This window comes from Episyrphus balteatus, chromosome 4 (assembly GCF_945859705.1).
Source record: "Episyrphus balteatus chromosome 4, idEpiBalt1.1, whole genome shotgun sequence".
Taxonomy (NCBI): domain Eukaryota; kingdom Metazoa; phylum Arthropoda; class Insecta; order Diptera; family Syrphidae; genus Episyrphus; species Episyrphus balteatus.
The window spans coordinates 82,456,503-82,474,307 of NC_079137.1; the positions used below are offsets into that span (position 1 = coordinate 82,456,503).

Sequence of the window (17,805 nt, forward strand, 5' to 3'; positions counted from 1 at the left end):
ACCTCTTAAAATTTGACAGGTTTTGTATTTTGTTCGAAAAGAACCCACACAGACCTAATGTTGATGAAAGAAGGGGCGTATTCATAAAAACTGTTTAAACTAAACTGCTTTAAAAAAAAAAAACTCGATTTTATTTTAATCTGTTTGGGTCATTTCCAATTGGCAGAACTGGCTTATCAGAATTTTATCCTTTGGAACCTTATTTTACGAAACATAATCCCACAAATTCAAGGCTCAATATTTTATTTATTTCGAACCTACTTAGCTAGAAAGATTGTTAAAAGGCTTCTGTAGTATTGCTGTTGGATCACTGACATTTCTGCAAGTGGTTTTCTAAGTAAATTACTTAAGATACCTACCTAGCAAAAATGATAGCTCTTTCTGATAAGGTTCTTTGGAGCCACTGTGTTATATTGATTCTATTCCGTTACATGAACAAGGTTTGTGTAAGTAAGTCACATCTACTTCATGAACTTCTAACTTGAGTGTTAGATATATTAAAAGTTTTATTTATCAAATAAAGAAACGAAATGGAACTTTTCCAGTCAACAATTTTCCTAACTATCAACTCAGTACTTCAAGTGGAAACCCAGCAATGGAATGTCACATTTTTTTTGCTGCGGGCTTGAAAAAAACCTATAAACTTATCATATATATTTGAATCTAATAAAAAAAATAACTATCACTATCTCATAATCTAATCAACACCTTCTGACTTGTTCTTTTCACAAAAAAAAATAAGTTATATTGAAAAATCTATTAACTTAGGCCATAACAATATTTAAAAAGCAATTTATTTCACTATCAAAGCACTTAAGCACATTTTACCGTGAACGTTTTTTTAAAAAAGTGATAAGGAAGTTTGAAAACCGCGAGGAGCCACATTTTATTATAGACTCTCGCTCGCTCGTATGAATGGAGTATGGGTATTATGGGGGTACACTTTAATAAGTAGAGAGAGGTTCGTCGCAGAGTCGAAGTCGTACCTCGTCTACTCGTACCACAAACACAAAGCGACGACGACGATCGACAACGACGTCTACAACGACGATGAGATTATTCGATTCGCCGCTATACATTTTGTTGTTGCTTTTGAGCTGATACAACTTTGGTATAGAGTGTGTATAGAGTCAGAGTCTGGCTTTTTATTGGAAAGGTACACGAAACACGATTTCAATTCAGTTTCAGTTTGTCAGTTTGAGGTTAAACAACGGCTACCGCTTAGCTGCTGCTGCTGACACATTCTCCTATCTCTCGCTCGTCCGTCTCGGCCGTTCTGTGTGCGTTTTCTTTGCGCAACCGTCAAACAGACCAAAATCAAACCAACAAAAAAAAATATACACAAAATATTTGAATGAAACGTTGGAATTTTTGTCAAGGGTCGCTCGAAATTTGATGTTACATGCGATGATGTGCACTTATATGTGATCCGACGATCGGCATTGTATCTATATCTACCTGACTACATATCTCTCTTTTTTTATTATCGCAATCGATACTTTTTTTTGGTTTTCATTTTCGGGTAAATATAGAATTTCGTGGGTTTGATTGAATCAGCGCTCCTCGTGTCGTGTATAAGCATGTTGGGGTTTACCTATTTGTAACAAGCAAACGAAGGTGCAAATTAAATAAACAAAAGTAGTAGAATCAATATTGGCATAAACTAGAATCGGGAACGGCATACTATAATATCGAAGTGAATCGAATCGAATAGATTCCGATAAGTATTCTTATCATTGACTATAGGAGCACTATGTAAGCTTTATTGCAATATCATAAATTAATTGTCTGTGATTTTGTTGTGTTGCTTTCTGTGTTGCCATTATTTTATGGACTTGGCAAAGCGGCTTCTTGGAAGACAACGCAGCCAAGACTTGAACGTAAACGTGTGTGCTTGTGTGAAAAAGAATGAGAGCATATACAACTCCGTTCCCGGTGTGACTTCTTCACAATCCATTCTGTCCGGTTTAGTTCTTTTTTTTAAAATTCCTTCTTTACCAAGAAGAAAACGTTAAGAAAACCAAGTTTTTTTTTGTTTGTTTTATTGCAAATGAAGACGTTTCTTCCTCAAAATATTAACAAAAAGAATAAAAAATAAATTCGCACTAAAGATACAAACGAAAAAACGTGAGTCAGAATCGGGCCGAAACAGTGAAAAGACAGCGGCAAGTGTTTGAAGGTTTATTCGTTTTGTTTTACGGTCAGAGATTTGTATCTGATTTTTGCAGTTTTTATTTTTTTAATGCCTTTCTGTGGCCAAAGTCCAAAGAAGTGAAAACCGGGCATCTAAATTTAGAGATACCAAAAATAACATTTCTACCACACAAAAAATACAAAAAACACCAATGTGAACTCCGCAACAATTCAGTGACAATCATCATAAAGTTTGGCCCTTTTGGTCTGTCTCGCTATATACGGACCAAGGTACCTAACAATCTCTCTAAACAGCAGACAGACAGATCCAAGCATTGTTGGATCCACCGCAACACAAGAGATGTCTTTAAAGGATAAACTATTTCAAAATACTTGGGGCAGCAACAAAACGACTGGTCGCCGGTCTGGAAGTGGGTATAGCTGCAGTTTTTTAGGTAACTCATCACTCATTACCGTGGGAGCTTTTTGGTTTTTCTTTTATGTTATGGTCTTGGACAAAAGAATGTGGTATGCTGGCTGGCTGATGGGTTTCGCCACATTTAATTTTAGTTTTTTGTCATAAATATTTTGTTAAGTTATTGTGCTTGTCCATCAGATAGGAAGAATGCATGGGAATTGTATTACAAACATTGGTTTTTTTGTTATTCGTTTCATAAAGAATGATCAAGATCATCATTTAAATATTTTGGTACTTTTTTTAAGTAAAGATTGGCAACTTTTTTCTTAAAGCTACGTACACACTACACAGATTATAATACTTGTCAAAGAAATAACATCAAATGCAGTTTTTGAGCAAATACGTCCTTAATGCTCAGTAAATATTTCTTTCTCCATGTGCATTCTACAATCTACACACACTTAGCCGAAGAAATAAAAAAAAAAATCATCCCCTAACAAATAAAATCTTTTCATATTTTTTTTGACAGCCATAGTGAGGAATGGTTTTTCTGGGAAAATGTACTGAATGAATCTTAGGAGTATACACAGCAGATTACCCAATTAATTGTGCATTGTGCATTGTGCCTTAAACGTCAAACATCAATTGTGTAAATGGTGTAATAAAAAAATTTCCAAATCTGTCAACAAGAAAAGTGACAACCATTATTTTGCAAACTGACAGGTACAAAGTTACTAGGTATAATCTTTAAACACTCTTTATGAATTTGTTAATTTGCAGTTAGAACATGTTTACAGAAAAGTTTTGATGGATGAGTTTGCAAAGACAAAGGAAGTATTTTTTTTTTTTTCAAATAAAAATGTCATTTCATCAAAGTGCAAATTTTGACATTTGTTAATAAAGGAGAGAGTCACTTTTCCAATAAAATTGCTTAAATTGGAAAGATTTTGTTTGACAGCTTACAAATGAGACACAGAAAAACGCGTTGACAGCTAAGATGACACTTGCGCTGACAAACAGTTTTTGGGTCTTACACTGACGACGCGTTGACACAGCGAAGACAATGTGTGATGTAAAAATGGTTCTTAAAATTTATATTCAAGCAAAATTCGTAATAAACCCAAAGTAAAATGGCCAAGATAAAACTAAAGCAAACTATTCTTTAAAAGTTCTTATAAATTGGCAAGAATCGAATTCCACGTTGGGCGCCAAAAAATTCTCAAACCTCGTGCCCTATCAAAATTAACTTTTTTTTTCAAATAAGAAAATGATCTTGGCCCCAGGAAGAAGATTGACTCGATTTGTTTTAAGAGGGTATAAGCCACAAAATATTTTATAACTGGTGTTGGTAAAAGGGCTAACTAAAATTAATTTGTCAAATGCTTAGGAAAAATACCCACACCTCTGTTAGAGCCGTTTGCTGAATCGAAACTTAAGCGTTTATGTTCTACATAAATCGTTATGTGACAGTTTACGCAGAGGAAAAAGTAGTGAATAAGAGTTTATGTTCTATTTAAATTATTTAAGTTTCGTTTCAGCAAATGACCCTTAAATAAATTTGATGTCATGATCAAACAACAAAATATATAAGCTTCCTAAAAACACACGACAGTTTTGTGAAGTGAAAAATAAACATGCTATAGGTTAGGTACACAATTGTCCCACACTAAGCTAAGTACTTTTCTACCTAAAACGTTTTACACCTTTTTTTCTGTCAAACAATTCGAAAGAAAAAATATTTATGTTTCGTTAAAGGCTTACCTACCAGGTTACATCAACGTAAAAACTTTCCTATCTTTGTGTGCATCTAAAAGAGTTTATTATTAAAGTTAATTACACGGGTCTTTACGGATTTCATTGGTCATGTCATAAAGTTTTTTTTTTTTTCTTTTTCATGTATAAATCAAAACATCAAAACAAATCATCTGTCGTTACCTAAAAACACTCATTAGTCTTTCTACATTTTTTGTTTTTGTTTTCTAAGATACATAAGCTAATTCTATGATTGCACTCATGACTTAGCGCACTATACCGCAGTTTGAAACTTATTTCACCATCTCTCACTAATTGACCCATTTTTCTTTCTCCCCAATATACTGGAAAACAAAACACAAATGACTCAAGACTGCAACGCAAATCTAGTCTTAAACTCTCTCCTTTTTTCCAGCATAAACTCTTACCTTAAAATATTACCTAACACAATCTTTTACTGAAAAAAAAAACAACAAAAAATAACTTAAGACCCGTATAAATACGAGGCTCTTAATTGAAAACGGAAAATAAGACAAAAAACAAAAAAACACAACAATCATCAACTACTTCAGACTCATTAAAACGGGTGAAAGCATCGAGTAGTTACGGAAGTTATACTCTCTGTTAGTACCCTATATCTTTAGTTTGGAATACAAAAAAAAAAAAAAATGTAAAATTCACCCAGGTCCATAACCCCTTTCTTGAGATTTATTTTAAAATCTCTTTCAAGTCATTGATAGCAGTGCTACAGCAGCAATATAATAATAATAATAATAATTCTGGTTGGCTATATTGGCGAGCTTTTAATTGTTGTTCCCCTGTCCGCTGACATTGCCGTCATCGTCATCTCAAACCTGATGCGCGGTGGTGCAAAAGTTAAGTGCTGCGAGTATAAGATACAACCCATTAGATACTTTATTACATCTTTTATGCTCAGTAGTTACGGCTACAACGACGACGACTAAAATCGGTAGTAGCTAGCTAGGTAGCACTAACAGCAACAGCAGCAGCCTTTTAAGACTCCAGTCAATTAAAATGTAATGAAAAAAACTTGTCTCTTGTGAAATTTACAACTCATTAACCAGGGCAAAAAGAGATAGTACCTACCCCGAATGACTTTTCGAAAGAGAAAGAGGAAACCAGTTGTGGGGATAGAGGGTCCGTCGTCGTGTCCGACTGTTGGCTTTTTTTTTGTTTAGCTTTATTTTGCGTATATCTTAATGTGCTTTGAATGGTTGGTCCTCTAGGATGAGATAACTTCCATCTGAGCAAAAACGAGTTAGTAAAATTACACTACGTTTCGTTTGATTAGAGGCACATTAAAACTAAAAAGATATCTGCACCAGCCCTCTTGTCTATGGAAGTACCCCTACTGCTTTAACAATGTTGCATTCGCCGTTCCTTTAGAAGTGGTAAACAACTCATGAGTAGACCATCTAGTGAATTTACTACTTGAACTACTCATTCTTTTCCAGATGGGAATTGCATTGATTTCGTTGAAAGTGCGTTCCATTGAATATCGCTCGCAAAGGGACAGGGCTAACATTAGCCCTGTTCCATTGGAGGTGGTAGTTTACTCGTGAACTAAAATCTAGTACAAAAACTACTCATTCCTATCACCTCGAGTAGCAGATCATGTTAATTGTAGTACTAGATCTACTTATGAGTAAACTACCACCTCCAACGGGGTGTAGAGGTAGAGGATTCGTTGTCAGTTCGTAAAAATCGACTACTTTTTTTGTCAAAACTGATTTTGGATAAATTCATTTAGAGCTAATGTGCGTAAGCAACGCACAAATAAATAATGAGCAATGTTGGTTTTAAACTTAATTTAAAACAAGCTTAATTCAGTGTTGTTTTGGCGATCATATAGCCAGGGATAGCAGTAAACACCCTCTCCGAACTCAATCTCTCTATTCTTCATGTAAAAGTAATATGTCTTCTTCAAGTTGAAATGAAAATTAACTGCCTGAAAAATGGCTCGTTATACATAGATTAAAGGCTTGGCCACACCGGAGGGTATGCGGTATAGCGGTAACGATATTTGTACTAAAAAAATTCCACACCTGAACGTTGATGTGTCAGTTTGGAATTTTTTTCATACAAGTACCCTCACCGCTACCCGTACCGCTACCGCATACCCTCCAGTGTGGCCAAGCCTTAAATTGTGTAAACCCAAACGAGCGATTCAAGCATAATTAATTGTTGAACTCAATCTTACAAATAAGAAAGAGTTTAAAATTGCTTAATGAAACTGGGCATTACCTGTCAAAAATATAATCATATCTGAACACTTCAATTTACTTTTTTCTGAACGCTTCTATTTGACGTTTGGATTCATTTTGGATATAATAGGCGTGTTCCACGTTGAGTAAATTCTGTGTTCTCAGTGAGAAAAAATTATCCGTGTTTAAAATACTGGGGTCGAACTACGGCATACGTTCGTTAACGTATTAACGCTTTATGTCTCTATCATTTTCTTCTGATTAAATAGAGAGAGCAATTGTCAAAACGTTAACGAACGTATGCCGTAGTTCGACCCCTGATTTCAAGAAGAATGCAATCAATTTTTTGTTGAATTAATCAATACTTCCATTTGCACTATTTTGCCAATAAAAGACATTACCTGTCAGTTGGGTTGCAAAAAACGAGGTCCAAAAAAAATGTCTCCAAATTCGTCTAATCAATTGCACCGGATTGTAAATGTGTAGGTGCACCTCACAGTTTGTAATTGAAAGATTTTTGTTTTTCTGTTTAAAAATCTTAATAATTAATCATCACCATTACCTCATATGCCTACATAAATTAAAGTCGAGTTGTGACTATTTAGACTAAAAATGGTGTTCATTAAAATCACGTCATATCATTTTAAAAATTTATATGAAATAAAATACCAGTAGTATAGTTGCCTTTTTTCTTCCCACTTTCCTTCCTCTACCTGATGTCTAGGAAAAACAGTTGTTGGGTTGAGAGGCTACCAACAAACCGAAATTGAAATTTGAAAAAAATAAAAAATCTCTGTCAACATGGATATGTGTGTTTTTATTAAATAAACAGATGTATGTCATAGTCGAGAGAGAGGTACAACTCGCCCATGAGCCATGAGTATCTAGTATGTTTGGGTGATATCACTTCCTGTCTCGTTAATATGGATTGCATGACTCTGAGTTCTAACTGAAATTTGTTTGGACCTTAGAGCCACAGATGATGAAAGAGTATCTAGTTGTTTTTATTTTTTTATTTTTATGTAGCTCACGAAGCTTAGGTGGGCTGTGTGTTGTGTGTTAGGTATATATATTTTCTATTTGTACACTTTTTTTTGTTACTCTTTTGCGATAAGATAACACTTGTTTTTATGTTCCAACAGGTAATATTGTGTTCAACATTATTTTCTACGCCTTGCGTCATTACAAGCTTTTATTTTTTTATGCAATATTATTTGAGGAATCATTGCTAATAAAAGATATTTTTTCTAAGAATGATGGTTAAGGAGTTGATGGCAGTTATTTTTATATGATTTAAAATTTTTTTCGAAAAAATTGATCAATCTGGTAATATAGCTAATCAGTTTGTGATATAACAGGAGTAGGTTGAGATTTATCCTGAATTCTGACAAAAATCACTCCGAATCTCAACCAATTTACAATTTTGCTTCTATAAATCCTTACAGAAGCTGTAAAGCTTAGGACATTTTACTGCAGTAGTACCCGTAAAGCTTTATAGAAGCAAAATGTAATCAAGGAATACTTGGACATACATTTAAAATAATTTTTTTTGTATAAAACTTACAGAATCTTCAATAGTACCTGTAAAGCTTTACAGAAGCAAAATTCAATCGTCAAATTCTAAGTAAAGTGACATGCATTTGCCTATCAGTCTCTTTTTCCCCCATGATTTACATCACTTTTAACATCTGTACAACTTGCCTCAATTGCCATCAGCTCCCTGACCAATTATTTGACTTGTCAATCAGTATTTATATTAAAGGCGCCAGAAATCTAGATCCGTCAATTTAGAAGTCTTTTTGTTTTTTTTTTTATTATTTCTCTTGTGGGTGGTAAACAGAAGCTTAATAATTTTTAATAAACTTGTTGCTAATTCGCCATATCGTAGGTTGGTGAACTCATCAAAATAAGGCAATCTAATCGTTTATATCTAAACAAAATTTAACAATAAATAGTATGACACAGTGTTTATACGAAGTTTTTTTTCTGTGAGTAGGGTTGTTTGGTTACACATTCCAATGAATTGAGACACGAGAATAAATTTATTAAGTGAGAAGAATACAACAACAAAAAACACATATCTGAATTGATTTGTTTGTTTTTGTTTCTGCGTAGCGACACACTTTTTATGAATTAAGATGTTAAGTGTTGTATAACTATTAGTATTTTTTTTTCAGTAGAGGTGTTGTTTTGCGGATCAAATTTAAATTGTATTTTGTTGCACAAAATGTGAATTCAATTATTTTTGCTTGATAAACATTTTAAAAAAACTGACAAAAAAAAAACGTAGAGAGTGTTTTTTAGAGGCATAGATAAATAAAACCCTACAAATTCAATGTAATTACCAAAATTCTGGGTTAATTAGCTTATAAATGTCATGCCATTTAATATTTAAAAATAATTTTTGGCATATGTCATCCTCGACAGCTTTAAGAACCATATAAAAATTGGGTCACTGTGGTGTATGAGTAACTTTTTTTTGTAAATTATTTACTACCGAAGTTATAATTACATGATTCATAGACATTAGTCATCATTCATAATAAATTGATAAATAAATTCTTGAATGACATAATTATGACATAAATTCATTGAATAATGAAATTAAATAAAGCGCAAAAATTCAGTAAAACGTTTATATACAGAATGTCGCAAAAGTAATGATCTTTAGAGGTCCATATGAACTGTGAACTCTGGCATAAAAAATGTTTAAATAAACGATCTATGCACATTTTGCAAAATGCAAAATCAATTACAAAACAAACCGAAAAATGTATTAAAAATGACTTTCAAAACATAACCTGCTGACATGATTTTCCATGTTTTCTTTATTAATTCGCTTTAATTTAATATAAAAACTCATTTCAAGTTATTCACCATCACCACACACTATAATATTTCCGGCTGTGTTAATAAATCTTATTTAATTTTATACCATAACCAAAAATGAGAAGACCCACTATAACAATATATACACTTTCGTGCGTGAAATAGCCTCATTTAAATCATTAAACTTAAACCTTCTACAATATTATTTTGATTTTATATTTTAAGGTCACGACTTAAGCCTTAAGCCAACATTAAATTAGAGATAACACCATTGTCAACAAATTTTTGTCAGTCTCTTTCTTACCATATTTGGTGTACTCTTTTGCTCGCCCAACTGACCCAATATATGTTTGAAATCGAGGTAGGTGTGTGACACATAGACTGACACTTTAAGCGTGGAAACTCCTAAACAAATTTAGCAAAATATGTCTCGGGTACTTTATTGAATTTTGTAACATTCAGTTCCGTTCAAATTCAAATACGGATATGGCAAAGTGTGTGGCCCACACACGTTCATGATTTGAAAAAAAAAGACAATATTAAACCAAAAATAATGTAGGTTATCTCTGTTATATTGTGATACACTCGTACTAACAGCTTTTGATGTCAACAAAAAACTAAAACTATTAATCTGAAATTTAAGAACGCGCAATTCAACCTCATAAAAAGAAATAAAACTAGAAAAAAACAAAACAAAAAAAAGTTACACAAAAATGGTCTTTTGTTTATGCTTTCAGTCGCGATTTAAATCAAAACACACCTAAAATAAGTATTAAATAAGATTTATGGTGACAGAGTGCGGCTTTTACATGGTATTTCTCCATAGGTAGTCAAAAGGTCTACGGTTTCTTCGTCTGACGGTTTGACTGTTTGTAGAATTTCTATTCTTTTGTTTCGAATTCGAATGTCAAGTCAATTCTTCATTAACCATATTAATATTCGCATTCAAATTTCGAATTAAGTTTTTTTTTTATTTTTGATAGAGATGATCGAATTACTGGTTTGTTGCCTATTTTTAATTGGTTTTGATGTATCGTTTAAATTTTTATGAGCTTACACTCAGAAAAAAATGTATTTATTTAAAAAACAAGTGTGAACATGGGATTGAAGTTATACTTCTGTCAAACAGTATTTCACTTTTATCAAATTTTGTTCGTAACGTGTGAATAATGCACATGTAGCAGCTGAATTAATATATGTACATAGATACTAAACATCATTTTGACATATGTCAAAAAGTAAATTTTAACTCTGATCAAAACGCTAGAAAAGAAGTTTAACTTCAAAAATTAACTCCAGATTTAAATAAAGGGTAAATAACGATGATAAAAAACAAAACCGCCGTATGTACAATATACACGAAATCGGCTATAACTGAAATAATCAGGATTTCTAACTGTCAATTTTGACAAGATGGATCCACAAAACGAAATAATGTCATATCTTGATTCAAATCTGTATAAGATTCCATCTAGCAGTTTTATGATATGAATTCCTTAAAATTCATTTGATTGTGTTCGGTAAAAAATAACTTTATTTTATACAAAAGAACTGATTTCTCTGAGTGTATATATTCTGACTTCATATTATTTTATTTTTTACTTAATTGGCTTCATCAGCAAAACATTAAAAAATAAACAATTCATAGCATAAAAACACAACAAATGTAGATTGAATTTGTTTTTTTTTTTTCTCATAATTTCAATGACACAAAATAATCAGTGGTGACCAACCCATTCCCAAGGATTTATTACATCAATTTAAGAGCGAGGGTTTCAAAGGTTGACTTCTTATTGAAACCCCTCTAATGTATGTATATGATTGTGTCGTGTCTTGTTTGACTCACAATCAGTTTGCTGACAGCGCATTTGTATGAATTTCTTAAACAACAATTTGTTATTATAAATGTAAAACAAAGAAACAAAAAAAAAAAACTTTTTTTTATTAAGTGCTCTAATAGAAATGGCTTATAAATAATCACACTACATACATAATTAGAACTGGTTGGTTGCCACTTAAATAGTTGTTTTGTTATTAGATAGAGTAGCAGAGTTTTTTTTTATACACATAAGTTGGTATCTCACGACCACAATTATCATTCATTACCTAGCTGCTTATTTATATTTTTTTCTTGTTTGTGGTTCAAATCATTAAAATTGTATTATACTTGTAGTATACATAGTTTTGGCAAGACGTATTAAAAGAGACTACGTCATTTAGAAACAATGCTTCTACTACTTGTCGGCTTGTCGCATTCAGCATCAACACTGTTTTAACGCCTTTCAATTTTAAAAAGCTATTAAATTTTTTTTAAAGAGGTTAACATGCATTTGGAATAATTTAACGTTTTTTTTAGACATTAAACTACCGACTACGATTAAAGAGGTTTTTAAAGGTTTCACTTGTTTTATTATTAAAACAGTAATTTAAGTGTCACTTTAAGTTTTATTCCAAATGGTAAGGAAATTTATTTCCAAATTTGAATTGTAAAATATTTAAGGTACGAAAAAAAAACTTTCTAAAAGAAAATCTACTACTTAAATCATAGGATTCGGAGTAGCCCCAATTTAACCACAAAAACATGTTTTTCAGTCAATTTTGATCCAAGGGGAAGCTTATAGTTGAGCTATCAAATAAGATGGAATATAATTTGAAGGAATATATTTGACAGATTCTTTCAAGCAGAGTGGCGCAGTGGAAGCGTGCTGGGCCCATAACCCAGAGGTCCGAGGATCGAAACCTTGTTCTGCTAAAGATGTTTTTTTTTATTTGTGCGAAGAAAAATAATAAAATTTGTATATTTTTCTGAAAAACAAGTTTAGCTTTGAGGTTGGGAAGAAATATTAATAAGATACAGTAGGATTTGGTTTTTAAACAAATATCAATATGTAGGTGCGTAGTTTATTTATTTATGTAGGTACTAAAACATTATGGTGATTTTAGCTAAATCTACCTATTAAATTATATTATAATTAATTAACTTATTGATTAAGGAGGGTAAACTAATTCAGTGTTTACTAATGTTAAATTCTCCACTTAAAAATTGGACTAAAGTCTCCTAACTCATTTTCTTTTGTGATAGTTTAATTTTCGTGAGCCAAAACCATGAAAAAATTTAACTTATTTTCAGCTTCTTACATCATAACTATGACACAGTTATGATTTAAAAAAAAAATTAACAGAGAAAGTCAAACTGTGAAATAATAAAAATGGTATGTATTGTCTATTTATCAAGCGCATTTTGACAGCGATTTTTACTAAATGAATATTTTTTGTTTTCCCAGAAGCTTTTTTTTAACAATAGATCAAGAAATTAATTCATTTTTCACCTGTCTGCATACTCTTTTTTTCTATAAGTCTACAAATAAAAGTAGATAAGATAAGACTTGTTGGATTGGATTATAATTCATATTGTATAGCACAGCTTCCTATATATTATACTTGAAGATAGATTGTCCATTAGCTTTTAAAATATTCAAAAGAAGAATCATACGAGAAGCTCCTGGTGTGTCATAATGTTTTTTTTTTGTCTAATTTAAAATGTTAATCTTAACGTATAATGAACAACAACAAAAAAATATTATTAAGTGGAAATATTATGCTAGAAAATTTTTATTTTAATGGATATTATTTTCCAAAAAAAACGCCTCTTTTGATGATGTTTTCTTCTTTTTAATCGTGGATTATTCCTTAATACAGTTTTTTTTTTATCTAATCGCATTGTTAATTGTGATTATCAATCAAATTAAGTTAAAAGGGAAAATTGTTGCTTTAATTTATGGCTTCAAAGAACACTATAAACATTATTCGAACTGAATGTTTAGATTAAGATTAAGTGGAAACAAAATGGTAGTTTTAGCAACTTTTAAAATAAGTTTGAATTTTATTGGACTTATTGAAGCTTGAGTTTGACAAAAAAGTAACTCTTAAAATAAAATACCTGCTATTTTCTAAGGAATGTAAAATACTAATAAACACAATCTGTTTGACATTATATTCACGGTGATAGTGATTTCAAAGCTAATTTTTGAATTTAAAAATTTTGCATGATAAAAATTTGTTGACTTAGTGTGAAATATTTTGTAAAATAAATTGCATTACTCATAAAAAATAGTAAATAAAAATAAGAAAGGAACTAAGCAAATAAGTCCCCAAAGCGAAGCCACCTTTTTCCTATGATATTGTAGTAAAGATTGTGCAGGCGTCAGTGTATACTTTCAATGCAGATAAGGTTTGGTATTTCACATTTTATCTTTAGTTTTGTTTAACGCTTTTGATAAAATCATTTACCTTATATTATAAATTGTTATTGGTCACTCGTCACTTTTCGCTTGCAATTTGTAACTTGCTAGTTTCCAAAAACCACCACGTGCGTCGCTTCACTTACTTTTTAATTTTTTTGCGTCATTTATTTCCTTTTAGTATGTACTAAAAAAAATAATTTTGTTTACCAATGGAAACCACCATTTGTAAATTTCCCATAAATGTCAAAGAAATGTGTCAAAGAAAAATGCTTTTTACCAATAGCAGAGAAATTCTTGTTAATAAAGTAAACGAATAGAACTACAGCAAATAACTGAACGCAAAATCGCGTCTATGAACATTGGAAACTTGTCATCCTGTCAGTGTCGGCACTTTATTAAAAGTTGACAGATGCGAAATATGTCAACTTGTGGTGAGTGTGAGGATTGGATTTTAAGGGTCGCACTCAGCGAGCAATCGAAACATAAAGTTTTTTAAATTGTAGGTGGGAACTTTAGTGTATTCACACTATGAACTTAAACCAAACTATTAAAAGCAATAACTGTGATTCCATTACAAAGATATATGTACCTAATGATTAAAACTCCCTTTTAATCTTTCTCACCTTTCAAAACTTATGTTTTTCATTTTGAACTTAGTAATTTCGAAACCGTTACAAAACATTGAACTTGAATTCTTTCTCAAACGAATCCCCTTCCAATCCCCTATTATTATAATTTAACATGGTTCCATAGAAGTTTGAAAGGTACTACAACTTACAACTTTGAACTTCCTTCCGTTTAGCACTCGTAAAAGAAACAGCAAACCTCAATAGTCTGCATACATCCGATTAAATAAAAAAAAAAGAAATAGAAGGGGAATAAAAATGTTATGTTGCGCCGCCACCGCCATAACCGTCATCAACAGCTTGTGTTGGCGTAAAAGAAAAAAAAGGAGTAAAAAAGAAGGATACCTGTCGTTTTTTTGGTCTGTTAGTCGGTCGTTCCACAGACGACACGCACACATACACCAACACATTGTATGCCAAAAGAAAAAGAACAAATTAAAAAAGAGCTCAAATTTCGCCCACACGTTCTACATCTACAATCTACATTGTACCAATTGAATTCAAATGCATTTCGCGCACAGCATCCGCAACCAAGAATGGATAAATCTATTGGGCGTACGCGCGCACTTTTTCATTCATATTGCGAAGATTTGTTTAGATTACTTTTACCGGCATTATACAGTGGGGCAGAATTAATGGTAATATTGGAATGAATGCATCCTATGGCAGTTTTAAGCAAACAGCAATATATCTCTTTGATGAATCTGACATTTGTGTATCAGTTTGACAGTAAGTACGGGAAGTGTGCACATCATTTTTCTAAGCCTGAATCAACATTAATTTAACCCCAACTTACCCGGAGTTGAGTTAGTAAAGTAAATTTTGATTGGATGATACCCATCTGTCAGAAATGACAGTTCTTGTCAGATTTTACTCAATTTTAAACCTTTTTCAACCCACTGTTCGGTTACAGCCGCCATTTAAATACGCGGGTAGATTAAGTTTACACTAGCATCCGCAGTAATGGCATTAACTAAAAATGTAGATCTAGTTTTATGAACGTCTATAGCGGTCGTTAGGTTTATAGTTGTTGCATTCAAAGTTCTATTCATGTTTATTTGCTAAAGTAAATCAAAAGAGGGGAAATCTGTATATTGTTGAAACAAGTGTCGCGCACTTTTTTATTATTTTTTTTTATTCTTTATTTCTATTTTGCAGCATAGAGTAGGTTAGTGAAATTGCTGTACTGCTGCACTAAACTCAAGCTGCATATGATGGCTTGTTAGGCTTTAGATTGAATTTAATGACCACCAGATTCCAGAGTTAGATAGTCATTTGTTGTATATTTTCCAAACAAACTCTGGGTCATTGCTCTAAAAAGATAAAAAATGCATGGATGGTAACCAATTTGATGTGGGCGCGACACGATGGGAGATTCAATTTAGTGCGCTGGCGAGGTGAATATTGTGTCGCATCTTAATTTCTTGTTTTTTTCTCAGTCAGACACTGATTGAGAACTCACGTTTAAGTGAACTTGAAAAATAATACATAATATTTTGAGAGGTATCATGGGCTGGCAGACTAATGAAATCATTATGATTTTAATCGTTTTGTTTGTCATAATAATAAATTGTTTCAAATTAATGGAATGAAACTTGGGCAATCTCGGTTTGACCTCTTAACTACTGTTAGTCGAGAGTTGTGTTTTGTTTCAAAGACTTTATAACACTCTGTCTGAAGTATGACACGAATTAATCCCACTATCCGTTTGGACCCACACACCATTAAGTCCACGCACTTGTTGACGTTTTTATAAACCAATGTGTTATTTATGTGAAATGTAGGTACTTTTATGTAAATTTCAACTCAAACCAGACCAGTCATTCAGTTGGCCAAGAGAGAAACAAAAAGTTAAAAAAAAGTAGTAGTAATAATTTGTGTATACGGTAATTTCATGGCAATGAACTTTTATAAAAGAGATTTTGTAACAATAAGAGGATTAGCAAAATATATACTCTTTTGCGCAGTTTCAATGGCTAAAGTTAATGGGCCTTGGACACAACTACAAATGACGAAGCATAAATATGTATAACATTCAAACTCACTTATAATTCGAACCTTTTGTTTGATATTTTTTAACGACTTGTGAAAATTTCAAGAATCACCAGAACTTTGCGTTTTTAGAACCAGTTCTCGTGAATTCCGGTATCCGGTTGTTTGTGAGTTCGAATAATATGAAATACTTAATTTTACATCAGGTATTGTTCTGTTCTTTGTCGCCGCAAGAAATACAAAACAAATATTTTTTGCCTTTATTGTTGCTAAATGGCTTAAATTTAAAATGTATAGTGTTGTTGAAACTGTTCCTCATATTACCCGCTTTTCTTTTTAGGTGGTAGATTAATCATGAATATAGATGATTAGTAATTCTATTACAATTAATACATGATCTTCTGCTCGAGTAGATATAAAATGTGTAGTTGGTAGTACTAGATCTCTTCTCATAAGTAGTCTACAGCCTTCAAAAGAAAGGCAGCCATTGACGAATTTTGATATAAAATTCCATATTTAACTATACCTATCAGGTGTCAAAAAAAAAAATAAATCTATTTGGGCTAAAGAGCATGAGTAGAGTAGTTTTAGTAGTAAATGTACTAGATTATCTACTCATGAGTAAACTACCATCACCTTCAAAGGAACGGTGCTAATATTTAATGACAAACAATGACGGATGTGATGGAAAAAGTTGATGAAATTCCCCGCGTTCAAAGCAGGCCATCTGAACTTAAGTTCTGAATTTTTAGAGGCTTTGATTGGTAAGACGCATAAAAAGTTTGGTGACATTTGGTTCTGACCAATCAGAGCCTTTAAAAATTCAGAACTTAAGTTCAGGTGGCCTGCGTTGAGCACGCGGGGATTGTCTCTTCGGTTGATCCGTCATCCGTTGGAATTCCAAACGAACTCGGCTATTAGATGTCAATTTAAGCTCTGTTTGATGTTCCATCTTCAAGTGCGTACTGTGTCACAACTAATTCTTAACTGTAATCTTAATAAGGAAAGTTTAACAGGAAGTGACATTTAATAAAAAAAATGTAACTATGGTGAAGAATTAGGTTGTTCAGTCGTGTAAACTCACGCATTAACACTGAAATGTCAAAAATCATTGTGTTTACCCGATAGTATGTCGTATGTCAGAACATTTTTGTCTTAACATATTTTTGACAGTAAAATAAATCGACTTGGTAAAGTGTTACCATCACAAATACAACGAAAGAAAAATACAGAACCATCGGAAATTTTATTCAAAATTAATTATCATAAAGGTCTTAATGACATTCATAAGCTATACAAGTTAAAGAATCTACATTAGCAAAGCTTTTTACTATCTCCCCAAACTTTCATTTATTTTTATGGAGATTTTTTTTTGTATTTTTTATTGATGCATCTATTTTCTCACTTAACTTGATGTTTAGCATTGACCACTTGTTGCACAAACGAACTTAACAAATTATCCCAATTATTATTCATTATTCTATGATATTCTGTTCGATGGTTAAAACAAAACTTAAATGCGTCATAAAATGTCTGTCTAGTGTCTTAGTGGTCTTGGCTCACATTTAGACAGTAACAGCTGTATA

At 32.1% G+C, this 17,805-nt stretch overlaps 1 protein-coding gene and 1 non-coding gene across 6 annotated transcripts in view; both read left to right on the forward strand.

Moving 5' to 3' along the window:
- LOC129919764 (protein TANC2) overlaps positions 1-17,805 on the forward strand; it is a 48,707-nt gene that overhangs the window by 11,048 nt on the left and 19,854 nt on the right. Inside the window, exon 1 of one of the 5 annotated variants that reach the window (XM_056000794.1) lies at positions 1,137-2,588. The exons of 1 other annotated variant lie outside the window; for it this stretch is intronic. In XM_056000794.1, the coding sequence (XP_055856769.1) occupies positions 2,495-2,588 (94 nt within the window). In that variant the 5' untranslated portion in view covers positions 1,137-2,494. Of the gene's footprint in view, positions 1-1,136; positions 2,589-17,805 lie in introns of those variants that run through there. 3 more of the 5 variants (XM_056000795.1, XM_056000796.1, XM_056000799.1) reach the window with 3 other exon arrangements.
- Positions 12,038-12,109, forward strand: Trnam-cau (transfer RNA methionine (anticodon CAU)). Its single transcript has one exon. It is a non-coding gene; the product is annotated as a tRNA-Met (tRNA).